This window comes from Macrobrachium rosenbergii, chromosome 48 (genome assembly GCF_040412425.1).
Source record: "Macrobrachium rosenbergii isolate ZJJX-2024 chromosome 48, ASM4041242v1, whole genome shotgun sequence".
Classification (NCBI taxonomy): Eukaryota; Metazoa; Arthropoda; class Malacostraca; order Decapoda; family Palaemonidae; genus Macrobrachium; species Macrobrachium rosenbergii.
Window position 1 is genome coordinate 72,832,720 of NC_089788.1, and position 27,478 is coordinate 72,860,197.

Consider the following 27,478-nt stretch of genomic DNA (forward strand, 5'->3'; position numbering starts at 1 on the left):
TCTCTCGGGCGTCCTTATTTATACCGGAAATTTCGGCCTACTTTTCATATTTCGAAATTGTATTACGTCGTTTCCTTTAAGTCTTCGAGAAATTTATTTTCATTCAAATTCATGGTGAATGAGGTTCAATAAAGTATCTTTTTTTCTTTTCTTTTTTTTTTTGTTGGGGGGGTGTTTAGGCCACTTCAGAGTTCTCGTATAAGATCTTGCTTTCTTTTTTAGAATTTGTAACTAAATAATAAGATGTTAATATTATTTACACCATTCCAGAGTTTTTGACCTTGTAAATCAGGCTTTTCTCCTTGTATTTTAATAACTTACTTACATTTTTACTTATTTATTTATTTATTTGGTAATTTGTCTGTTTTTCTGATCACTAATCTCTTCTTTCAGTGTTTCCCATTGCCCTCTTTTAACTTCTTTCGAATGAGCACCGATTTCTTAGGAAGCTTGGATTTCAAGTCAGTGGCCCCTTTGGTGGGCTTGTTCCATATGGATAGGGTTGATCTTCTGAATAATAATAATAATAATAATAATAATAATAATAATAATAATAATAATAATAATATTCTTTGGAAGCTTGAATTTCAAGTCAGTGACCCCTTTGGTGGCCTTGTTCCATATGAATAGGGTTCATCTTCTGAATAATAATAATAATAATAATAATAATAATAATAATAATAATAATAATAATAATAATAATAATAATATTCTTTGGAAGCTTGAATTCAAGTTGACCCTTTGGTGGCCTTGTTCCATATGAATAGGGTTCATCTTCTGAATAATAATAATAATAATAATAATAATAATCATAATAATAATAATAATAACTATTCATTTTTATTGCGATTTTTATTTCGACAGAAATGGTTCTGAATGTATTTCTTCCGTCATTGTCATTTTAATTACAGAGTTGGGCACCTTGGCATTTCAGTCTTTTACTCTCCAAGTTTTTTATCTTTTTTCTTTTTTGACAAGGAAACTGTGGCTGTCTTTGCGTTCGAGACGGAAGGCAGTAAAACAAACGCACTTTTTATGGCTGAGCAGGCGTTACGTAATCTGTGATTACGTCACGGAATGCTGAAAATTTTAAACTATCGTCATGATTGTTTTTCGTCATGAGCGCCCAAGTAACCTATGACCTCGCACGGCAACATTCCTCAGAACAGACTGCTCATCTCTTACAAAATGGGAAACGAGAAGAAAAGAGAACAGTCAAAGAATATAAAAAGAAATAAAAATGAGCAATAAATCCTAAATATTGCCTCCAGGAAATGTGTGGGCATTAAAATTGTCACTGTGGTTTCACGGTTCATCGAGCCTGCTCTGTGTGTCTAAAAGAGGCTGCCTTTTTTTTTAGAACAATTTGAAGTATAGGAGCAAAAAACAAATCGGTATAATTATCTCCAGTCCTTTGCTTCATTGGCCTGAAGTCAGCGTCTCCCGAAATACCAGAATGTGTCTTTGAAGTCCGTTGCCGACATCCAGAGAAAATGTCTTGCAGTCAATTATTGCAACTGATAATATTCCCTTCTCGTTCGTCCTGCTGTGAGGATTGATGGTGGATGAAGGCCCCCTCCTGGGTAATGGGAGTGAACTGGAGGTCATCATTCTGTTTTTGATTTTACTGAGTTGTGTCATTAATTCTTTTTTTTTTTAGAATGATTGCGAACTGTATATATTAACCTATTATTGAGTATCGAAGTCAGATGCAAGATATTAGCCAATGGTATCGCTTATGGTATCTGGGATTCGTGTATAAATAGAGAAGTGTTTGAATGTATGCTGTAAAAAGAAAAATTTGTATATGTTGTTAGTGTGTCCGTGTGAAATAATTTTTTTATATATATAGATTAGTATATAGGTATGTATCGGAATATATTTAGTTAGCATACAAATATACAGTATATTCCTATCATATATGTATGTATATATATGTATACACACAATCACTGTGCTGTGAGAGATGGAAGATTTTTTAACTGGATGCTGTTCACTGATTCAGAATTTAATGGATAATAAACCAGTGATTTTTTCCTTAAGAGAAACCGCCTTATGTGATCATAGGCATATATATATATATATATATATATATATATATATATATATATATATATATATATATATATATATATATATATATGTGTGTGTGTGTGTATATATATATATATAAATAATATGTAGATATATGTGTGTGTATGTATGTATATATATATATATATAGATACATATATATATATATATATGTATATATGTATATATATATATATATATATATATATATATATATATATATATATATATATATATATGTATAGTATATACTGTATATATAGAAAGGTGAATAAATATAAAAATATATTATCCTTAACAAATTGAAGTGACATGATCCCAAAACTTAAATAAAGAAAACTGTTCAGAACAGTTTTTACACGTCCGTTCTTTACCGTTTTCTAAGTAAAAAAAATCCATCAGCTGATTGAAACAGCAAATGCGCCGAAGTTTCTTCGACGCAATCGAGTTTTCTGTAAAGCGCATAGTCAAGGCCACCGAAAATAGATCTATCTTCCGGTGGTCTCGGTATAATGCTGCATAAGCCGCGGCCCATGAAACTTTAACCACGACCCAGTGGTGGCCTATCCTACATCGTTGCCAGAAGCACGATTATGGCTAACTTTAACCTTAATTAGAACAAAACCTACTGAGGCTAGAGGGCTGCAATTCGGTATGTTTGATGACTGGAGGGTGGATGATCAACACACCAATTTGCAGCCCTCTAGCCTCAGTAGTTTTCAAGATCTGAGGGCGGACAGCAAGAAGTGCGGACGGACAGACAAAGCCGGCACCACAGTTTTCTTCTACGGAAAACTCAAATGTCAAAAGAATGACTTTTCTTCGACCCGAAGAGATTGACATTTGAAAGGTCGCGAAGGCAATTGCCGCGGAAACCAATTGCGAGCTCTTTTCCGCGTGCTAATACGCTGGCAACAAGGAAGTGATCTGTACTTCGGGTCAGCGAGGAAATTAATTTCCTGGAAACAGCACCAAGGTGATACGACACTTAGTTATTTGTTGGCTTCCTTGTCTGGTTGCTAAAGCTTTTTTTTTTTAATGCTTGCGTTGGGTTTTTCTCGTTTTAGTTCGTTTGTTACGACATTGAGGTTCTTTTGAATTTTGCAGTAGTTTTGTTTGGTTGAGGGAAGGTCGTATATATATATATATATATATATATATATATATATATATATATATATATATATATATATATATATATATATATATATATATATATATATATATATATATATATATACTGTATATATATATATATATATATATATATATATATATATATATATATATATATATATATATATATATATATGTATGTATGTACACATATATATACATATTTAAATATATATATATATATATATATATATATATATATATATATGTGTGTGTGTGTGTGTGTGTGTGTGTGTTAGATTTGCTTGTCTCAGACAAGCGACAGTGACTGTTGTGTTGCTTTTATCCAGAGCCACTCCTAGGGGAAGTGGAGTGCAAAAAAATTATTATATTTATATATGTTGTATACATATATATGTATGTATGTTATATACATATACGTATATATGTATGTATAAATTTATGTATACATACGACCTATACAGAATGATTTATACGGTAATATTTCTGTTTAAAAGAAAAACGCCAATTCGTAGGTGATAAGGCCATTTCATACTTCTTTTTCCGAAAATCTCTCCTAATTATGTGGTGCATATAGCATAGAGTAAACGAAAGAGAGAGAGAGAGAAGAGAGAGAGAGAGAGAGGGTACACACGATTAAGTGATGACACCAGAGCGGATGACAACACAGAGGAAACGGATCATTGCAGAGGGATGGCCAGTACGACGACGAGCAGCTGATTCTCTCTCTCTCTCTCTCTCTCTCTCTCTCTCTCTCTCTCTCTCTCTCTCTCTCTCTCTCATCACGTCATTCCGTTATAATGCCCGGGCCGATCTCGCATGGGCACGCTGCTGCGTTCCCATTTACGAACATTTTTTTTTTTTCTCCCACCCTAGGGCCATAGTTATCGATTGACATCGTGACTGGTTTGGCGTCGCGGAAGGGATGGATGACGAGGACGCTTCTGTCGGAGATTGATGAGTTTTTTTTTGGGGGGGGATGCCCCAGGGTCAGCACCAGGAATTAACTTCAGGGACAGAAGGCCAAGGCAAACTGCAAGGCGGTTCTAAAAATGTGAAAAGGACAGGGACCAGGGGCCGATTGTCAAGAAAACTGCTGCTGCCAGCGGTAAATTGCTCCGCGTGTTATTTTATGGCCGCCACCAGCCGCCAGCGTCGAGGTTTTCGGGGTAGCGTGCATAGGCTTGTTTATGACAATGGCTCTCACGTGTGTACATATGGCGTACGCATCATACGTATGTACATACACGCAGTCTATATATATATATATATATATATATATATATATATATATATATATATATATGTGTGTGTATATATATGTATGTGTGTATACATGCATATATATATATATATATATATATATATATATATATATATATATATATATATACAGTATATATATAGAGAGAGAGAGAGATCTAACATACACATATATATGTATATATACATAAGTATATGTGTGTATAAATATGTATTATATATATATATATATATATATATATATATATATATATATATATATATATATATAGAGAGAGAGAGAGAGAGAGAGAGAGAGAGAGAGAGAGAGAGAGAGATATGTAACATAGACACAGTCGTGCACATATTTTGTGTATGTATGATTACAGAGATAGTTATTTCTGTGTATCATTAGACAGATAGATAGATACGTGTGTGCATAATTATGCAACCGGTTTCTTGGTGAATTCACCGGTAAATTTTATACGAATGTAAAACCAATTTTCTCCGAGAATATAACTGATCAAGTAATCTCGCAAAATTTTCCAGGAGATTATAGTCTCGTCTTCTTAAAGATTACTGTAATTTACATGTTAATGTCTCCCCTTGAGTTTTCTCAGAATACTTCCTTTGAGTTTTCCCAGAATACTTCTTTTCTGTTTATTCTCATTTATACTTTTATTACAGCAAATGAGCTGGTGCAAGTCGCCAAAGGGAAGATTCGACAATTGCAGTCGAATTGTATTGATGTTTTTCTGTACTGGAAGGTTGTACTGGTGTGTTAAGTATGCAGTTATTATTATTATTATTATTATTATTATTATTATTATTATTATTATTATTATTATTATTATTATTATTATTCAGATGAACCCTATTCATATGGAACAAGCCCATTGGGGTCATCAACCTGAAATTCAAGCTTCCAAAGAATATGGAGTTCATTTGAAAGGAGTAGTGTATAACAGCTTTGAAAATGTCATGGCTCCTAAGGATTAAATGTACTGTTTGTCAAATTACACTTTTAATATTAAGATTCAAAGCTGATTATTAACTTTATTTTAATATTAAGATTCAAAGCTGATTAGTAACTTTACACATGAAAAGCCTTCCTTCCCCCTGTTACCCTGTCGATCAATGTCCTCTCAGTTTCCAGGAGGAAAAGTTAAGGTTGTCCTAGTTTAACCAGACCACTGAGCTGATTAACAGCTCTCCCAGGGCTGACCCGAAGGATTAGACTTATTTCACGTGCCTAAGAACCAGTTGGTTACCTAGCAACGGGACCTACAACTTATTGTGGAATCCGAACCACATTATACCGAGAAATGAATTTCTACCACCACAAATAAATTCCTCTAATTCTTCATTGGCCGGTCGGAGACTCGAACGCGGGCCCAGCAGGGTGCTAGCCGAGAACTCTACAGCCCCGTCCAACGAGGAACTAGTTTGAAATATCATCTATGTCCTTGTATCAACACATAAAAAAGAAAAAAGGTACTCACTTCCCTTCCTGATGAATTTGATGACTCTCCCTCCGAGGGTCGTCAGCTCAGCCAAGCTGGGAAGGTCCTCGAGGGCGACGTTGCCCCTTATGAAGTGGTTGAGGACGACGTCCCTGGTGAAGTTCGCCACCAGGAAGGGGTTGAAGCCCCAGTCAATGGGATAATACTGGTAGAATGCTGAGTCATACGGCACCAGGGCTGTGTACCGACCAGCTGCAATGGACAATAAAACACTGGTTAGTGGCACTGGAGGGCTGGTTGTTTGATTCGCAGTTCTTAAGGATTACTGTGATCTGTAAAAAAAAGAAGAAGAAGAAAAGGGGGAGCAGTTCTCTCTCTCTCTCTCTCTCTCTCTCTCTCTCTCTCTCTCTCTCTCTGTCTTCTTCTTCTTCTTCTTCTTCAGATGTATACTAGAAACTTCTTTAATATTCTCTCTCTCTCTCTCTCTCTCTCTCTCTCTCTCTCTCTCTCTCTCTCTCTCTCTCTCTCTCTTCTTCTTCAGATGTATCTTCTTCTTCTTCTTCTCTCTTCTCTCTTCTTCTTCTCTCTTTCTCCTTCAGATGTCTTCTATTCAGAAGAAGCTTCTTTAATATTCTGACTTGTATCTGTTTAATGTTTAAATTAACCCCTCTTAACACGCACTTACACATTTCAGAAAGATTTACGTCGCAGGATTGTTGCGTGACTCTTAAACTGTCTCAGGTGCGGTAAAGTTTAATAACAACTGCATCCACATAAAATCAAATGACCTTAAAAGCTAAATATCCCGAGGGAACTGGAAGCAACTAAGTGGTTGAAAAAAGATCAACTTACCATCCCTGAACTTGTCCGTAATGTTGGACGCCAAGAGATGGTGTAGGAACTCGGCGCCAGTGTGAGCTCTGGTCGTCCTCAGAGAGTCCAAGAAGGAAGCGAGGAAGGTCTTCTCCTTGGCAGGCTCGATCTCCGACCCGGAGAACTCGGAGAACCCTCCTGAAGGCTTGTTGTCGTTGCTGCTGTTGCTGTTTGAAGGGCCTGAGGGACCGGAGGCAGAGGAAGGTCTCCGCCTGTTGGGGATCGAGAAATCCGAGACGGAACCGCTGCCCAAGTCCTCCTCGAAGACGCCGATTTCGTCCGGGTGGGCGTCCAGGTCTTCGAAGACCGGCTCGATGTTCTCGGGGATCACGCCAATTTGGGCTTCGGGCTTCAGGTTGTTGCTGGTGAGACCGAGTGGGCCGTCACGCCGGGGCTTGAAGGTGGCGAAGCGGTGTGTCAGGGGAGGGATGCTGGTGGGGGAGGAGGAGGTGGGAGGTGTCGCCGTGCTTGGGGCTCTCGTTGGGGCACTGCTGCTGCTGCTGCCGCCGCCCAGGTCCAGGATGGGAATGGAGCTCTCGAGGATGTATACCACGCCCTCTGACAGCTTGTGTTCCTCTCCAGTGAAGCGGACTCCGTTTACCATAGGGCCGTCTGGAAAGAAGGATAGTGTATTAGATTGCAGCTAATATTTTATACACACACACACACACACATTATAATACACACACATATATATATATATATATATATATATATATATATATATATATATATATATATATATTATACTCTAGGTGTGCACTGTATCACTCATTTTATTGCTATGCAAATTCTTGCCAAACGGGAAATTTTCTTGAATTAATAATTAAGTGACCCAGCAAGAATTTATATCCATTTAATGAAACGTGTTTTCTTCGTAAGTATGACGTTCAGGAGTGACACGAAGCATAAGGATTAGAAAATGTAAATTGTGTGTTTAGAATAAAAACTAATTTTGAAAGATTTGCCTGTCGTATTTATCATCAATTTATTACCTTAGATATTAGAGGATAATGGGAACAGGCTCGTGTATGCAATATATTTAGGATTATGTTGCAAAGCATATTTATAATTTTGATAAAGATCAAATATTATGTATACGGCCTGGGTGCATGGTCTTGGAGAATATATATTATTTCGTCGGTGCGGACAGTATTAAACTCGGTTAGGATTCGAGAATATATATTATTTCGTGGGTGAGTACAGTATTAAACTCGGTTAGGATTCCGCGCTTATTTTAATCTCAAACTTCTAAAATACAAAACGAGGAAGCAATAGAATTTTTATTAGTCTCTTTATTTTCCTTGCATTTTAATACATTTTTATCTATTTGTTAATTTATTAATTTGTTATTTTTTCTTGTTTAAAAGTAGGCTCTTCTTTCTGTATTCCTAATGAACGCCATATTCTTTGTAAGATTGAATTTCAAGTCAGTGGGCCCTGTGATGGGCTTGTTCCGTATGAATAGGTTTCATCTTCTGAATAATAATAATAATAATAATAATAATAATAATAATAATAATAATAATAATAATAAGATAGATGTTGGTAATCTTCATCAAAGCCGCGAAATGTGGCGTGTCGGTGCCGTAGAGTTTTCAGTTCGCACACTCGTCGCCGTTCATCAACTGCCAAAACCACCATTAAGGATCTTAATCAGAAAGGCCCCATCCACTCATCCCGTCAGGCAGGTACGTGAGGACATGACACCATGCAACCTATCGCGATGGTTGAAGACTAATGGTTCTACGGCTTCAGACACCACGGTGACATTATCTCTCTCTGGGCTAGAATATGACATCATCTCTGCTGTCGCTTGCATTTGTATTATTTTTTTGCCTTTTTAATGGTGGAGATAGGAGTTTTTAAGGGATGGGCATAATTGCCCCTTTCTGTAGGGATGGATGTGGGTCTGCTGTCACTTAATTGAAGTTTGCTTCAAAACTGTAGATTATTTTCCTACTTTCCTCCAATGCATATTTTTAACCAACAAAATCATAAACGCCTTTGAAATTGCATCTTGGTGAAAAGTGCTCAAGGATTTTGGTTTTTTCAAGAGAATTCATTTTATGACAGCTCTCTCCTTTTTTTTTTAAATAGTCTCTTGCTGGTTTCTTGCGGTTTCGCTGTCATTGTTTCTTTTCTATTCCTCTTTGTTCAGCGGATATATTTGATTGTATTTGAATCACGTGTTTTTGGACGCATGGTCGAAAATAGTTCACTTGTAAATTATATTCTTTTTTTGCAAGAAATATCAGCGTTCGAAGGGCAATCGGTGAAACTAAACAGAGTGCCGCTTCTGTCATATCGTGATATAATGCAGTTGTTTGGTTGACTTCATTATACTTTTTTGTAAATACAAAAGTAAATAATGACTAGGAAGACATTCTCAAGTAATGTACGGTATGCGTGCATCATATGTTCCCCTTTTCAGCGAAAGGGTTCAGATATATTATCTTGTTTTAGGAAATTCATCAAAGTGATGCACAAACATATCGTATCGTTTCCTTATTATCTTGACGAAACCTTTTCAGTTTTCTGTAAAGGAAAAATATTGTGGTGGCTTTGTCTGTCCGTCCGCACTTCTTCTGTCCGCCCTCAGATCTTAAAAACTACTGAGGCTAGAGGGCTGCAAATTGGTACGTTGATCATCCACCCTCCAATCATCAAACATACCAAATTGCAGCCCTCTAGCCTCAGTGGTTTTTATTTTATTTAAAGTTAAAGTTAGCCATAATCGTGCGTCTGGCAGCGTTATAGGACAGGCCATCACCTGGCCGTGGCTGAAAACTTCGTGGGCGCGGCTCATACAGCATTATACGCTGTACAGAAAACTCGATTGCGCCGAAGAAACTTCGGCGAATTTTTTACTTGTTATTGATGTACACTTCAGTTACTAAGGCTTATAATTTATTATGCTATTTCTTATCTTTCCAGGTGGCCATTATAATGAAACACCTTCCGAGAAGGAGAATGAAATCGTGTTCCCTGACAGAGGTATGTTCAGTACTTTGTTCAGACATTGTAGACTGCTCTATAATTGTTGCCTAAAATCCATTTTTTTATCTGTAAAATAAGACTGTTGTGCCGGCCTTGTCTGTCCGTCCGCACTTTTTTCTGTCTGCCGTCAGATCTTAAAAACTTCAGATCTTAAAAACTACTGAGGCTAGAGGGCTGTCAATTGGTATGTCGATCATCCACCCTCCAATCATCAAACGTACCAAATTGCAGCCCTCTAGACTCAGTAGTTTTTATTTTATTTAAGTTTCAAGTTAGCCATAATCGTGCTCCTGGCAGCGATATAGGATAGACCACCAACGGGCCGTGGTTAAGATTTCATGGGCCGCGGCTCATACAGCATTATACAGAGACTACCGAAAGATAGATCTGTTTTCGGTGGCTTTGATTATACGCTGCAGTAGCGGCTGTACAGATAACTCGATTGCGCCGAAGAAAGCTCGGCGCATTCTTTCCTTGTTTTTTACGGAAATCCCGTACGGTGGAATTCCCGATGGGAGTTGTTTGTTTTCTTTTTCCTTTACATTCCTCCATAAATTCAGTTCATTGTCCTTTTACAAAGAAATACAACCTCGCTTTTTTTATATAGAAGTCGCTATTCGTGTTAACATGGTTCTAAGTCCCTTGGACCCGAAAGACCAGTTTTTAGGGGTTTCATGGAAATTGGCAGTATGCCCACAGCTGGGCACAATGTCGAACCCAAATTATGGTTACAGAGAAAACGCCTTTGCGGTAAAACCTCAGTTTTGGAGTTTTCAGAATTGGAGGGTATAATCTAAAGTGCTTCAAGACGTGTCATCTTTTTGTGCGGATAATACGGAGGGTGAGAATTTTTTTTTTTTTTTTTTCACTGGGAAAAAACCTTGCAGGAAAATATTTTTTTCGATAATTTAACTTTTTCATTTCTATTTTATTTCATTTAATATAAATGCCGCTTTAGATGCAATCTCCCACAAGGAAAGCGGGAAGTGATTTGAGATTTCCCTGTACTCGTAATATATCATATATTTGTTCATGAATCTTATATACGAAGAATATTACTTTTTTTGTTTATATTATTGCGGTACCTCCGCGACAGCTTGGAAGTGACCAACAATCATTTTTATGTCATTTTTCATAATTACTTCACATCAGCGGATTATTATTGATGGGTGCTTTTGTGCATAACAGGTAACAGAGTGAATCCACCTGTATGACTTCAATGTTTTATATTATGCTAGAAGCACGAGAGCACCATGTCTTCTACCAATTCGGGAGTATCCATACTCCCTCCCCTTCCCTCCTCTCCCCACCCCTCCCCTCTCCTCCCCTCTCCTCTCCTCACCTCTCAGGAGGTCATCGAGGTTTTACATGATACTGCATTTCTTTGAATGCTTTATTTCCGTGCTTATTCCATAGTCATCCAAAAGCTGTTTCATAACAGTGATTGTGGTTTTAGACATTGCTCCTTAACCTTGATTCTCAGACTGAAATGGCAGTTTTTAACCAAATAGACCCTTATGTGATTTCAGTGTGAGACGTTGTTTTTTTTATTGTGCTCTTGACTGTAAGTGTATGTCAGTGTTTGAGTGGTTCCAAGGTAAACCAAGTGTGTTTTTTATTCTGTTTGTTTTTATTGATATCTTCAGACTTCTTTATTATATTGGTCAGGCAGCTAAAATTGAGTTTGTTTTTATTTATTTCTTCAGAGAACTTCTTTATTCTTCTGGTCAGCTTACGAAAATTTAATTTCAGCTTGGAAAAATGTCAGAAATTGATAAGTCCTCATCAAAACTGAGTACACATCAAGAAGATCGATATTTACTGGACTGACGCTTGGTCAACATCATAAGGATCCAGTTCCCTCTTCGCTTAAGAGGACTCAGGCATCCGCGGGCATTCTCCATAGAGAACCAATTCCGAAATGCCTCAGCAATCGTATCTGTCTTCGGGAGCTGAGGTATGGGAATCGAGAGCCATAATGCCATTCGAAATCCAGTCTGCATTAATCTCCGGCGTTCATCGACAGGGCCAGACCCCATAACAAGCTCTTGTGGGCAGCCTGCTTACCTCATAATCAAGGTAGACTCCAGCGGCGAGAGGCGGACAAAACATATTTGCCCGTTCCTGGCCTTACCTGCATGGGTGGTTAATTACAACTGCATACCTGTGTTGCCGTAAATCCTGGATGCCGCCGTCACTCTTCTTTGAGAAGGGTGCTGGGTTGCTTTTTTTTTTTGGCGTAGTTTCCATGACTTTTACTGGGTGTTTTCTTTTTTGTGTGTGTGTGTTTTTTTTTTTATATCTCGGCCTCTACCTTGCCTTGGTTTAAGTGGTGTTTGAATTTTTTAATTTAGGAAGGTAATAAGATTAGCGTCCTTCGTGATAATTTCTCCTGACCTACTCGTAATGTGCCTGGATAAATATGTATGTATGTATGTATGTATGTATGTATGTATGTATGTATTTATGTAGGCTATATATATGTATATGTATATATATATACATATATATATATATATGTATATATATATATATATATATATATATATATATATATATATATATATATATATATATATATATATATATATATACTGTATGTGTGTAATTTTATCACATCACTGATGCATTTTTTGCACACAAACATCAAGCTACAAATGTCATTTAATATCGAGTTTGCTCCACCTCGAAAATTATACCGGAGGGGAATTATAATTGACAAGTGATAGTCATCTGATGGACTCGAACCACCAACTGTAACTGTCTCTGACTTCAGTGGCGAGTGCCCTACCACTAAACTGTCTCATAATTCTCCTTCAGTATGATTTCCGAGGTAGAGCGAATTGGATGTTAAATAATATTTGTAGCTTAATTTTTATATATATATATATATATATATATATATATATATATATATATATATATATATATGTGTGTGTGTGTGTGTGTGTGTGTGTGTGTGTGTGTGTGTATAACTGAATCACGAAAATATGGAACGTGATGAATATATAAATAAAGTAAAGGACAAGTCGAAAGGCCTTGCAGCACTCCATTGTTTTTTTCTTTCCTCTGTGTATACTGTATATATATATATATATATATATATATATATATATATATATAGTATGATTATTATCGTCATGGCTTATAAATAAAGTCGAAACCGGTCAGGACCTACACCCTGTCTCTTATTTTTCGCCTTGTGGTAATGTGTGATATATATGTATATATATATATATATATATATATATATATATATATATATATATATATATATATATATATATATATATATATATATATATATTATATATATATACATATATATATATATATAATATATATATAAATATATATATATATATATATTTATATAATTTATGTCTTTCTGAAGATCCACCCTCTGCAACATAGGTACGTTGCCTGGAAGTCCCCCACCCATAGACTAATCAGGGATTCAGCCTGAGTTTTGGCAGCGCAGATAAAAGTGACCGATTGACAATCAAGAAGATGTTTACTCCTCTTCAGCGAAATTTGGGGGATAGCGGGACCCCGTTACCCGGTCCTGCCCTAAATTGTTGGTGGATAAGGGCCGTTAAAATGGATGAAGATTTCCTCTACCGACGTGTTGTGTTCCGAAACTTCAATCGACGTGGACAATGTTATCAATATTATTAGGGTCCTGGGGAAGGCGGTTCTCTTTTTAGAAGCGTTCAGGAGTTGTACGAGTATCCTGTTACAGGTAGGTGGGATTCATTGGGAGCTTTGCATTGGCTGTTTTGATGCCTTCTAGTTTTTTTTAGTTTTGTGCGGGAGTGTTTATGATAATAATAAATAATAATAATATTATTATTATTATTATTATTATTATTATTATTATTATTATAAATACTTCCAAACAGATAATAATAATAATAATAATAATAATAATAATATAATTTGTTATTATTATTATTATTATTATTAATATTATTATTATTATTATTATTATTATTATTATTATTTTCATGTAAGATACATCCCAAATGTTTTTAGGAGAAATTTAAATGAACTTCAGATAGCTATCATCACTAGCAGATCTGTGCTCTTCATAACCTCAAAATCGATTAATAAATAATAGCTCTTATAATCAGTCATCATTTCACTTATTAAAATAATAGTATTTGATTCTTTACATCCCTCGAGTAACCTCATTGAAAAAGACCAACGTTCGAATCAGTTGAAACTAAATAAAGCTCATATATCCCCGTTTGATTCTATCCTAATATAAATAAGTAAAGCTCATATATCTCCATTTGATTTTAGAAATAAGCAGAGCTTATAAATTCTGTCCTAATATAAATAAGTAATGCTCAAATATCCCCATTTGATTCTGTCCTAATATAAATAAGTAATGCTCATATATCCCCATTTGAATCCCAATATAAATAAGTAAATATATCCCCATTTGATTCTCTCCCAAAATATAAATAAGTAAAATCATATCTCATTTGAGTCTATCCCAATATAAATAAGTAAAGCTATATATCCCCATTTGATTCTCTCCCAAAATATAAATAAGTAAACATATCTCCTCATTTGATTCTATCCCAATATGAATAAGTAAAGCTCTTATGTCCCCATTTGATTCTCTCCCAAAATATAAATAAGTAAACTTCATATCTCCCCATTTGATTCTATACCAATATAAATAAGTAAAGCTCTTATATCCCCATTTGATTCTCTCCCAAAATATAAATAAGTAGAGCTCATATATCCACATTTGATTCTATCTTGCTATAAATAAGTAAAGCTCATATATCCCCATTTGATTCTCTCCCAAAATATGAATAAGTAAACTTCATATATCCCCATTTGATTCTATCCCAATATAAATAAGTAAAGCTCATATATCCCCATTTAATTCTATCCTAATATATAAATAAGCAAAGCTCATATATCCCCATTTGATTCTCTCCCAAAATATGAATAAGTAAAATTCATATCTCCCCATTTGATTCTATACCAATATAAATAAGTAAACCTCATACATCCCCGTCTGATTCAACCTTAATAAAACGAGCCCTGGAGACTTACTCGCGTCCTTTGTGAAGATGAGGGGCGTGCCTGCCATAGTAGAGGGCGCGGGTCTCTGCGGCGGGCTGTTGGCATCGATCACTTGTCCCAGGACGACGTGGTTCAGGAGGATTTTCTTGGTGGTGTCCTTGTCCTCCAGGAAGCCCCCCCTCTTCGGGAGGCCGGAGTTTTTGGGGATGAGGAGGGTCCATGGCTCACCTGAGAAGGAGATGATGGAAAGGTGAGATTGGTTACTAGTTGAAGTCTTCCAGATGAGGGAGGAAGTATTAGCTGAAGGCTTTCTAAGGAATGATTAGATTTTGGAGATTTCCAAAGAGAGAAGATAGGTTGGCTGGAGTTTTACAAAAGAAGAAAGATTATCTTTTATAGGTTTCTAAGAACTGAATCTTCAAGAAAAGTTAGAAGAGATTAAGTGATTTTTCCTAAAGAAAGAAGTCGAGATTAACTGGAGTATTCTGAAGTTGAAATATAAAAATGGTATGGTAATATTTTGACTATAAATTTTTTGTCATTGCTGATTTTTTTTTCGTAATTTCTTTGCGCACGCGCGTTTGTGTGTGTGTGTTTGTATGTACTCTCGGAGGAATCAACTGATCTAACGTTCGATTTAAAGACAAGTACGTTAGCTGTACAAGAACACCTTGTATGGTTGTTTTACATTCTACCCTCTTAATGCATTCAATCTAATTCTCTTCCTGCCCCATTTTTAAAATTTCCTTTAATAAGATAACCTTAGAGAAACTGCAACAGTTTTTTTTTAATCCATCTTTCGTTAAAATAAGGAAGACTTTTTAGATGTCGCCCTGTCCTAAGAGAAGTGTCGTTAACAGTGGCCTTAGGAATCCAAGGTTCTTAATCTCGACCTCCTGGAGAGATATCTGTGCTAGTCCCCCGGTGGGAAAATATTCCAATTAGCAGCGTGAACAACGAGGAAGTGGCCCGTTTAATGCGAAGCCCGCTGGTGTTGGTGCAGGTAAGGGTGAAATGATGAAGTTTGTCGGTAAAATATGATTTGCTATAAATTCCTGGGCAAGGTGAGCATCTCCTACAGATCAGGCTAAAAAACAGAGGAAGCAACTGCTGGGTTTTTTTATGCTCCTTGGTACGTTTTATTGTTGTGGCTCTAAATTATATTTTCTTTGTAGATGGAGTATGAATTATAGTCCGTGTTAGGAGACTGTTTTTTGTTGTTGGTTTTTTTTTTTGAAGTCGTGTAAGGGGACTTTTTTTTTTTTTTTTTGTCTTTTAAGTTGTTGCACTTTTTTTCAAATCTTATTTTTTTTCTTAGTTACTAGCTTAATAAAATTAAACATTGACATTACTAGTAGTCATGGCCTCTGAACGAAAGGCATCTTAATTAAATTAGTAAACATTCTGATTTTCATCTTTTTATATTTATTCTATCAAAATTTGATTTAGTGAGATGATTTTCTTAGTTATTGCAATATCTTACGACAGGCTGCTGAATCATTTCAGATTTCTCTCTCTCTCTCTCTCTCTCTCTCTCTCTCTCTCTCTCTCTCTCTCTCTCTCTCTCTCTCTCTCTCTCAGTTGTAGAAGGAGACTTGTTTTTATTAATCTCAGATATGTACCCGACTGGAATTTAGGATTATCCGTCTATAAGAGGATATCGTTATATTCGTCCCATTTCACTGTTGCTACTCAGCTACTTGAAGGCCAACTACTGAAACAGCTGTTCTCTTACATTCATAGATTTTACTAGAAATGACTATTGATTAAGTTACTTTGTTATGATGAGCAATACAGAAGTAATTACTGTACAGATATCTTAGCGTCCTCACGATTCAAGCCAGTCAAATGCTACACTTGCTTTACTTATGGAAATGAAGTGAGTCTTAAAAGTCTTACTTAATTGACCAAGTTCGTTTTAGTCCCAGTAGTTGGGTAGTGCCGTCAGTACACCTCACGTGGTGAACTGTAGGCATTACTTAAGGGTCTTTGCAGCGTCCCTTCGGCCCCTAGCTGCACCCTCTCTCATTTCTTATACTGTGCCTCCGTTCATATTCTCTTTCTTCCATCCGACTTTCCACCCTCTCTAACAATTGTTTCCTGGTGCAACTGCGAGGTTTTCCTCCTGTTACATCTTTCAAACCTTCTTACTGTCAATTTCCCTTTCAGCGCTGGAAGATCTTATAGATCCCAGCGCTTGGCTTTTGGCTTAAATTCTGTACATTCTATTCTATTCTGAGTTCGTTTTAGTAGAAGCTGGTAGCCAGCTGATACTTGTCTCAGAAACTAAGGGTCCGAGAGAAGACCCTGCCTTTTCAGAGAAGGTGCTACGTAACATCACTGCGCTCGAGAGCAAGTATTCCGAAGGTCATACTGAATCATATTAATTAGCAGATGCCTTACGCACAAGTTGTTGCTCTGCTTTTCTTTGTGTAGGCAATGAAAGCAGTGGTGTTTGTAATGCTTGCATGGTCGGATCTGGTAAAAACCCTACTCAGTCTTGCCATTTAAATTCCGGCGGTTTCTAAAACTTTCTTTTAAGGATTAAATACTTTTAGGATTTCCTTTGCTCTATTTTTTCTTTCTCTTCTCTCCGGGCCTGTGTTCAGATAATTTAGAAACAAATAACGTACTTATTGTTTCTCTGAAGAAGATACGAAAATTAATTATACACCGAGATCATGCTAATTCACTGGAAATAATTTTTCTTTCAATTGAACCAGTAATAATATGTATTTTGTGCTACACCACTTCATATTTCAACATTTACATCATTTGGTATCATAAACTTGATTTAAAACGATTCGTATGTTATCATTCAAGAAACAAGTATATTTAATTAGTTATTAAGTATTCAGAATGTGGAGTTCAGTAATCATTGCTCGAATATTATCAAAACTTGACTGTCATTTATGATACCAAGAACTCGTAGTGGACGATTTTATGGATCTAAATCATTCTGCATTTATGATTTATCAGCTGAAATCATTTATGTGACATTTAAAATTCGTGTTTACTTATTCGATCATTCTACCCATTTTTACAATAAAATTTGTTGACTGATGAAGTGAATGGAAGATATCTGGCGTTGCAGTCACTGGCACTTATGGAGAGGTAACACCCTGGAATGACAGGAATCCTAGAGTAGTAGAGTAGGAATCCTGCGTTCTTTGAGACTCTCATATTAGGAAGTGGCGAAAGCGCCTTTAAAGTTGTGTATGCAAATGAGGCTGTTAAGAAACTTATGTAGCCCTTAATATTTATACTTCCGGCTGGAGTAGGAACATAAATTGCCATGATTCGTTTTTTGTTTATTTTTTGTCCTTGAAAATTGAAGTCCATAATGATTATTAATTTGTAATTGCTCATTTTTTCTTCTTATTCCTCTTTTAGTTTTCTGTAAAAGAAAACTATTGTGCCGGCTTTGTCTGTCCGTCCGCACTTTTTTCTGTCCGCACTTTACCTGTCCGTCCTCAGATCTTAAAAGATTCTGAGGCTAGATGGCTGCAAACTGGTATGTTGATCATCCACCCTCCAATCATCAAACATACCAAATTGCAGCCCTCTAGCCTCAGTAGTTTTTATTTTATTTAAGGTTAAAGTTAGCCATAATCGTGTTTCTGACAACGATAAAGGATAGGCCACCACAGGCCCGTGGTTAAAGTTTCATGGGCCGCGGCTCATGCAGCATTATACCGAGACCACCGAAAGATAGATCTGTTTTCGGTGACCTTGATTATACGCTGTAGCGGCTGTACAGAAAACTCGATTGCGCCGAAGAAAATTCGGCGCATTTTTTACTTTTTCAATATGACTGTTAGTTCTAGTAATAGCAGTAATAGCATAAAAAAAAAGTAATAGTAGAATTTCCTTGCATCACGATTTCCATCGAGTTGTAGTAATAGCATTAATAGCACAAATACCAGAAACAACAGCCGAATTTCCGCCTGTCACGACCGTCACCTGCTGACTCGGAAGAAAAAGCATTCCAGGAACGTATGACATCATAACACGCAGCGTAATGACACATTATAGGTACGAACCGTTATCATTCTATTGCCGTTGTTCTCATAGCACTTGTCGGGAATTCTTAAGTCTTTCTCGGACCCCGTTCGAAGAAGTGTCAACTAATGATTAACTCATTTTGGGACGAGTTTCGTCGTGACTTGTTTTTTGAAACGTACACACACACACACACATACATATATATATAGATAGATAGATAGATAGATAGATAGATAGATAGATATATATATATATATATATATATATATATATATATATATATATATATATATATATATATATTGAAACAGATTACTCATATATATAAATGTGTATATTATATTGTTCATTTATTTTTTATTTCAGTAAGGAGTTGTCCCTTGACTGAACACTTCAGATCTCTATAAATGCGTAGTTATTTACTCTGAACAACTTATACATTCTACAAGATATATCTGGGTAGATCATAAAAAAATGATTAATAGATTTATGCAAATTTTTGTTTACATAGAATATTAGATCGATGGATATATATAATATATATATATATATATATATATATATATATATATATATATATATATATATATATATATATATATATATATATATATATATATATATATATATATATATATATATATATAAATAAACAGTGTGTTGTATTGTTGAGTATTTTAGCTTTCATAATTGTCAGTGTAAAAAATACATATATATAAACACAAAGCCTAAATAAATACCAACACCTCGGCATGTTTATGCAAAACTGTTTGCATAATCGAGGAACCTTCACAGGTACCCAGGTAAAAAAAAAAAATAGTGCTAATTCACGAAAGCAAACATTTCAGGCACTGATTAATTTGGCGTCTAAATTCAGAAATACGAAAAATAAACAAGGAAGGATATAACGGCGCTCGTGACTCATAAATCACAGAGTCATAGTTCGTGTTTGCCTGGATTGTTTATCAAAGAGGGTTGAGAGATGGTTGACTTTAATCGTGAATGAATGTTGGAGCTGATGCGGAGATGTAGTATTATCCGGGTGGTGTTTTATTTACTTCTCTCTCTCTCTCTCTCTCTCTCTCTCTCTCTCTCTCTCTCTCTCTCTCTCTCTCTCTTGACTTCAACCATGAATGAATGTATGAGGAGAATATGAAGATGAAGTATTATCCGGGTGATATTTGATTTCTCTCTCTCTCTCTCTCTCTCTCTCTCTCTCTCTCTCTCTCTCTCTCTCTCAGATGATCCAGAGATGAAGTAGTATCTCTCTCTCTCTCTCTCTCTCTCTCTCTCTCTCTCTCTCTCTCTCTCTGTTATACAGGCAATCGCAAGAATTTCACCATTGTTACTAGAACTTTGAGAAATGTTTTTCTAACATTCAAAGCCAGCAGGAAGCAGTCTTCTTCTTCTTCTTCTTCTTCTTCTTCTTCTTCTTCTTCTTCTTTGTTTTGTTTCCAAGCACTGGGCAGACTTTTCGCCCTCTGTGTCTCTACAATGACAAAAACATGACAGCGACTGCCCCCAGCAGGTTTCCAGTCCGGGTAAATCTATATTGCATTGTTCTAAGTGTACCCGGAAGATTAGATGTCTAAATTTCAGGAAGGGGAAAAAATTGTTTAAGATCATTGAGAAAGGTAGGTCAGATTGGTTTACTCAAGTGGATGATGTATGTGGTGATTCGATAATGGTCCGCTAGTTTGCAATTGTGCGTTTTGTTTTTCGACAAACTTTGTTCATATATGTTTAGCATTCATTTCTTTGTATTTATTCTGTGTTCTTCATTCAGTTCTTTGTGTTTGTTTTTTTAACATTATATATATATATATATATATATATATATATATATATATATATATATATATATATATATATATATATATATATGTGTGTGTGTGTGTGTGTGTAATTTTTCATCTTCTGAGTAATAATAATAATTATTATTAATAATAATTATTATTATTATAATATCCATTCAGTTCTTTGTATTTCGTTATATTTTCCCCATGCCTTTATTACTTTTAATAGTTTCTAAACAGATTATTGTTTTTTGTTCAAACAATAATTTCCCCTTTATTATTTCACCTCAGTGTTCAACAATCTTCTCAATTTATTATATATAAATTCTTTACTTTACCTCTAAATTCTTCTTGTCTTTCCTGGTTATTCTGTGTTACACGCACTGCTTGCAGGCATGCATTTGGTGGCTAGGTTTTTACTCTCATCTTCGCAATACAGTTAGGAATGAGAGAGGCTTGGCATATTCCGCGAAGGCGGCCATTTCATTGACACGACATCCGGCAATATTAACCTATTCTCTTTACCTCTTTCTTTCTTTCTTTATTCTTTTTTTTTGTGTGGTTGGAGGGGTCTTTTACATCACGGAGGTACCTCTTAGAGCATTATCTTCATTCTCAGAGGTAAATCTCCTCTCATCTAATTCCGTCGTGTTTTATTCACATGTCTGTTCCGTGGTCGGAGGGACTTCTTCAATCTGATCAGAGGTACCTCTTGTATCCTACACTCCTTCCTTGATCAGAGGTACCTCTTCCGTCCCCTCTCCTTCCATGATCAGAGGTACCTCTTCCATCACCCATTGTAGCTATGATCAGAGGTACCTCTTCCATCAGCCATTGTAGCTATGATCAGAGGTACCTCTTCAGTCACGCCTTAGTGACCAGAGGTACCTCCTCCTTCAACTACCTCCTCGGAGGTACATCTCCATGATCAGAGGTCCACCTACCTCAGAGTGCACCGTGATCATTCTCTTACCTCCTCAGAGGTACCAACCTTCCTCCTCAGAGATACCCCTTCACCTACCTCCTCAGAGGGGACACCTTCACGATCATTTCTCTTACCTCCTCAGAGGTACCTCTCCACCTACCTCCTCAGAGGTACCTCTTTTTCGCCTACCTCCCACATAATCAGAGGTAGACTCGAGGCGCACCACCGCCTCGATTATCATCTTTCTCTCCTCCCTTCAGAGACGATCTTGGAACAGGAACTCTGCTCCCTTCCCAAGGTCGATCCCGTGATAAACACCGAATAAAGGAAATTCTCGAGAATGGAACAATACCTCCTTCCCTCCCCCTCCCCCTCCCCCTCCACCCTGCCTCCCTCGTCAATATTCATCTCATGTCAAGGTATGTTTGGAAAGCGCTGGTGCTACTTATATTGTGTTGATTTTCTGCTTTTATTTTATTTTTCCGTTTGCTTGTTTCTTTGTTTGTTTATGCGTGTTTTGGTTTAGTTTTATATTTTATCATTTATTTTCATTTCTTTTGTTTATTGACGTGGGTTGTTTAACTTTAGCCAAACTTCGAATTTCGTGGAAAAGCAGAAATGTAAAAGAAAAAAAACCGCAAGGGAAAAGATTGAATCTTTCTTAATTATTTCCTGGAAAAAAAAAGACGAACAAAAACAAGTAACCGAATCATCGTTAGAGTTTTCCTAACCTTAGCGTAGGCTCAGACTCATGACGTAATACACAGAGACAGATATTAAATATGCAAAAACGGTAAATGGTATTAGTGATGTATATTTAATATTGTTTCCCGTATCTAGAAGGGGCCTCGAAAGCGCCAGATAAAATAAGCTATGAATATTGAGAAGTTGCGAAGAGTGGCTAGCAACATGAGAATAATTATGGCGGAAAAAATAGACCATTTTACACTTCTGTTTCACCGAGTTTATTTCTCTCTCTCTCTCTCTCTCTCTCTCTCTCTCTCTCTCTCTCTCTCTCTCTCTCTCTCTCTTCCTGTCATTAGCGTAGGACCTCAAGCGTTGTCCTGCGCAGTTTGAAGTTTGGTGTTGAGGAATTTTTTGCACCATAGTCGTGCTTCCGGTAACTTTTTTCTACTGTATGTTTCTTAGTTTCATTTCCTACGTCATTCTTTGTAATAGTTACAGTGGGGCAAGAAACACAGTACCTGAAAAATAAATTGAAAATCAAAAGGTCAAGGATTAACTTGTGGACATTACCGAGAAAGATATACATGACATTTTAAAGGTTTTCGTGATTTGTATTTAGGTATTTGTATAATTCTAACGCGAAGTCATTTTCCCCAAAATGCTGTTTAAGAAAACCTTTCAGCTGCGTTATATTTTGTTATGATGCTTCTTATTTTCTTTTACCAGTTGTCATTTTTTTCCTCTTCATTTACCTTTTTTTTCTTTGCTTCCAAGGAAGGATTATACACATGTGGCACCGGTGTCAGTAAACAAATGATAAAGTTTTTGAAAAGTTACAATTTAATTGACAAAATGTAAACAAAAATAAATATAAGGAAACACAAATCCTTTGGGCCATCCCTCTGAGCTGATAATCAGCTCAATGGTCTGGTAAAACTACTTTAAAAATAATGACAGTAAACACGCCCTTTCTTCAATAACGAGAAGAGTTCAGTCCGATCGAGAGAGGCATAAACCTGTCTCTGAACTGATTCATTTAACGCAGTGCCAGCAAGTTGTATTTATGCAGCCCTCCCATGTGACTTCCCAGTCCTCTAAATGTATGTATATATGTGTTTGTATGTGTGTTTGTATGCAGTTGTCTGTCGCTATCCATAAGATAGGGTCACATATGTGTGTACCTAGAAAGTGTTGTCGAGGTGTGAGGTTGATAACTTATCCCTTGACCTTCCTAAGATGGTTGTATGAAGCACGTTTTTTTAAGGAGTTTCAGCTTGTAGACCATCTGATAATTTAGGGAGTTCCATGTTTGTTGCAGGAATACTAAAGGAGCATGAACGACTTTCATTTGACGTTTCCCGTAGGGGCGGGGGTTAGTGCCATCATTGCACCTCACGCATTGCACTGTAGGCATTACTTAAGGTTCTTTGCAGCGTGCCTTCGGACCCCAACTGCAACCCCTTTCATTCTTTTGACTGTACCTCCATTCATATTCTCTTTCTTCCATTCTACTATCCACCCTCTCGTAACAATTGTGTCATAGCGCAACTTCCAGGTTTTCCTCCTGTTACACCTTTCAAACCTTTTCGCTCTCAGTGTCCCCATTCACCGCAGAAGGACCTCATAGGTTCCAGCGCCTGGCCTTTGACCTAAATTTTTTTATATTCCATTCCACTCCATCTGACGTTTGCAAACTCCAGTCCTTGCCAGAAATTCGTGAAGCGTAACGTCAGTCATCTGACGGCGCTGAAGGAAGAGGGTCCGAATTCATTAGAATCAACGATAATGAATTCTGAGGAGGAAGTGTCGTTTCCGGAACGCAGAAATGAATCAGGACTCTAAGTAGGAGCCGGTAGTTGATAAGCTGGAGGAATATAGGTTATCCCTTAAGTAGATCACTTGAGGAAGGGCGTTCCCGGATTTTAGGACGATGTTGAAATGTAAATGGGTTAATTAGGCAGTACGATATCCGGCACGTACACATTTGTGTTTATCATTTTTTTAGTCCCATTATGTGAGGTTAGCTTGTATTTATTAGATATTAGATATGAGAAGTATGAATTTTTTAAGCTCAGTGTACGAGGTTGTATTTATATGCACGAACGGTGTGACTGAATTTTTTCTATATTGATTTTCTTAAAAGAAAACTATTGTGTCGGCTTTATCTATTTTTGTCCGCACTTTTTCTGTCCACCCTCAAATCTTAAAAACTTCTGAGGCTAGAGGGCTGTAAATTGGTATGTTGATCATCCACCCCTCCAATCACCAAACAACCAAATTGCAGCCTTCTAGTCTCAGTAGTTTTTATTTTATTTTAAGTTTAAAGTTAACCATAATCGTGCTTCTGGCAACGATATGGGATAGGCCACCACTGGGCCGTGGTTAAAGTTTCACGGGCCGCGGCTCATACCGCCGAAAGATAGACCTATTTTCGGTGGCCTTGAACATACGATGTACAGAAAACTCGACTGCGCCGGAGAAACTTCGCCGCATTTATTACTTGTTTGATTATGTTTAACCGTTTTGTTATAGAAATGTAAAAGGAAAAATTAAATTACGAGGGAAAGAAATAATAAATATATATTGGCATCATTAAATGTTGCGTGGCATTCTGAGCCACGTCCAAATTTTTTGTGTGTATATACATATCAAGAGATTAATAGTTCGTTTTAGTGACAGACTCAAGATAAACAATAAGATTTTATCGGAATTTCCTCTTTAAATGTATTTGTCATTTGGCTTTTGCGCATATTCGGAAACTCTAGTTTTGTCAGACATGAATATATCCTTTTCAAAGTCAACTGAATTAGATTATTATTATTATTATTATTATTATTATTATTATTGTTATTATTATTATTGTTGTTGTTATTATTATTATTATTATTATTATTATTATTATTATTATTATTATTATTATTATTATTATTATTATTTATTATTGTCGAGGTTGAAACCGTAGCAGATGACGTATTTTTAAGATTATTACACCACCGCTAATGTCCTACAACAATAACATTGCCAATAGTAACAACCGCATATTCTACAAGCAGGAACACAGTCCCTCTTAACACTAACAAACCAAGACTTACGGTCCCGGAATAAGAAATATTTAAGGTCAAGATTCCCACTCCGGAACAGCGACCAGTGAGCAAATCAGCTTAAGGGTCAGCCGCTTGGGAATGACAAGGTCACACGGGAATTTATGCCGACAGAGCCAAGCAAAGGGTTGGAAATGCAACTCCCAGTCAGAAATTATGGGCAGCATTGCTTGCATTCCTGCGCTCTTCTATTAAAGATATATTCATGTTATCATGAAAGAAATCATTCTCTTGATGGTTTACCGGGAGACTGGTCAGGGTAGAGTTGTCTTGAGTTTGCTAGAATATCTAGGAATGGTTTCGCGGTGTTTACTTACACGTTCCTGGTTTGGAATCGTGATTCCTGTTCGGTTTTGCTGCCGTTTCATAATGGAACTCGACTGATGATGTGATAAGGAATGATGCAATGGTTAGGTAATCTTCTTGAAGGGCTTATCTCCTTAACGTGTATTTATGCTAATATTCTTTGATGTAGTTCAATTGTACATTTGGATAATAAGAAAGTGCGTTAAGAAAGTACATGAATTATGAGTAGGGATGATAGGTATATTATATGTCAGAACTTTTTACGATATCATTGTCAAGATCAAAGGGATTATCTGAACTTAGGTGGCATTTATGTCAGTAAATTCTGATGGAAATTGGTATCTGTATAAGTAAATTCTGATGAAAATAAGCATATTATTATGTAAATGAATTCTAATCAAAATGTATTATTCGTATGATTATGACGAACTGTTCAGCGCAAGAAACGAATGAGATAAATCTATAACTGGATTACAAATAGATGATAAGATCTAATATTTTGAAGACAGGGTAACCCATGTTAATATGCAAATGATCAATTTAATGTTTGATTCATCTAAAAAAATCAGACCCCCATTCAATATATTTTTAGCCATGTTCCCTTCCTCGATACTCTCCAGATTTCAAGCACACCTGTTTCTGAATGTCCTCATTTACAACTGTCTACCACCGCCGCCGCCGCCGCCGCCGCTCTGTATGATTGATGTCACTTCGACATCAGGACTTCAGATTGCCTCGAGAAGGTATGCAATCAAGCCGCTAGACTGGTTGGGGCGCCTTGATAGCATCTCTCATAAGGGTTCATTCGGATGCCGGAGTTTGCACCTCGCCATAATCCCATACAATTAGGAGGTGGGCTATCTCGGACGTTTCATTAATCCCCGCGAGATGATTTGGGTTCAAAAAGGGTTTGATAAAACGGCGCTTTTAATTTGGAGGTTTTGGTATTCTCTCTCTCTCTCTCTCTCTCTCTCTCTCTCTCTCTCTCTCTCTCTCTCTCTCTCTCTCTCTCTCTCTCTCTCTCTCTCGGGCGTTTCATCAATCCCAGCAAGAAGGGGCTTTTAATTTGATAAAACAAGCTGATGTGGGTTAATTTGAGGTTTCTCTCTCTCTCTCTCTCTCTCTCTCTCTCTCTCTCTCTCTCTCTCTCTCTCTCTCTCTCTCTCTCTCTCTCTCGCCAATAAATACTTGTTGTTAACATTACTCCTGTCAAGTGAGTTACAGGACTTCAGTCATTTAATCATTCTTATCCAAATATTATATTAAATTTCATAACTAAAGATTATTATTATCATTATTGTAACTAAAATATGATCGTCTCTTTATTGCCGTCAACTGCTTCAGGAATCCACTTGAATTTATTACTCCAATTTATTTGTGTCGTTTTTGTGATTTTTGTCTTCATCATAATTGTAGAAATTACTTTAATACTATCGATTATTGTCTTCACCATCATTGTAAAAATGACTTTTATTATTATCGATTATTGTCTTCATCATAATTGTAGAAATTACTTTTATTATTATCGACAACTGACTTCATCATAATTGTAGAAATTCGTTTTATTATTATCCTCAGTCATTGAGGTAATCAAGAGGATTGATAAGGTACTTGAACTGTCGGGGTGTCATAATATTTTTATTGGCAGAAATCACCTCTGTTTCATACTTGTACGAGATTTGTTGATCAGGTCTTATTTGTTAATATAGACAAAACTTTGACAGGCTTAGCTAAAAAACACAACAGGAATTAATATTTTCAATACACGTGGATGGATACATTAAAATTGACTGAAAGATGGAAGTTGATTATCAGAGGTGCAAC

The 27,478-nt window shown here is 36.4% G+C and overlaps 1 protein-coding gene across 1 annotated transcript in view; it reads right to left on the reverse strand.

Moving 5' to 3' along the window:
- LOC136831528 (uncharacterized) overlaps positions 1-27,478 on the reverse strand; it is a 178,165-nt gene that overhangs the window by 48,421 nt on the left and 102,266 nt on the right. The window contains exons 2-4 of the mRNA XM_067092098.1: positions 14,865-15,062; positions 6,768-7,400; positions 5,955-6,167 (exon numbers count right to left, since the gene is read on the reverse strand). Of these exons, the coding sequence (XP_066948199.1) occupies positions 5,955-6,167; positions 6,768-7,400; positions 14,865-15,062 (1,044 nt within the window). The remainder of the gene's footprint in view (positions 1-5,954; positions 6,168-6,767; positions 7,401-14,864; positions 15,063-27,478) is intronic.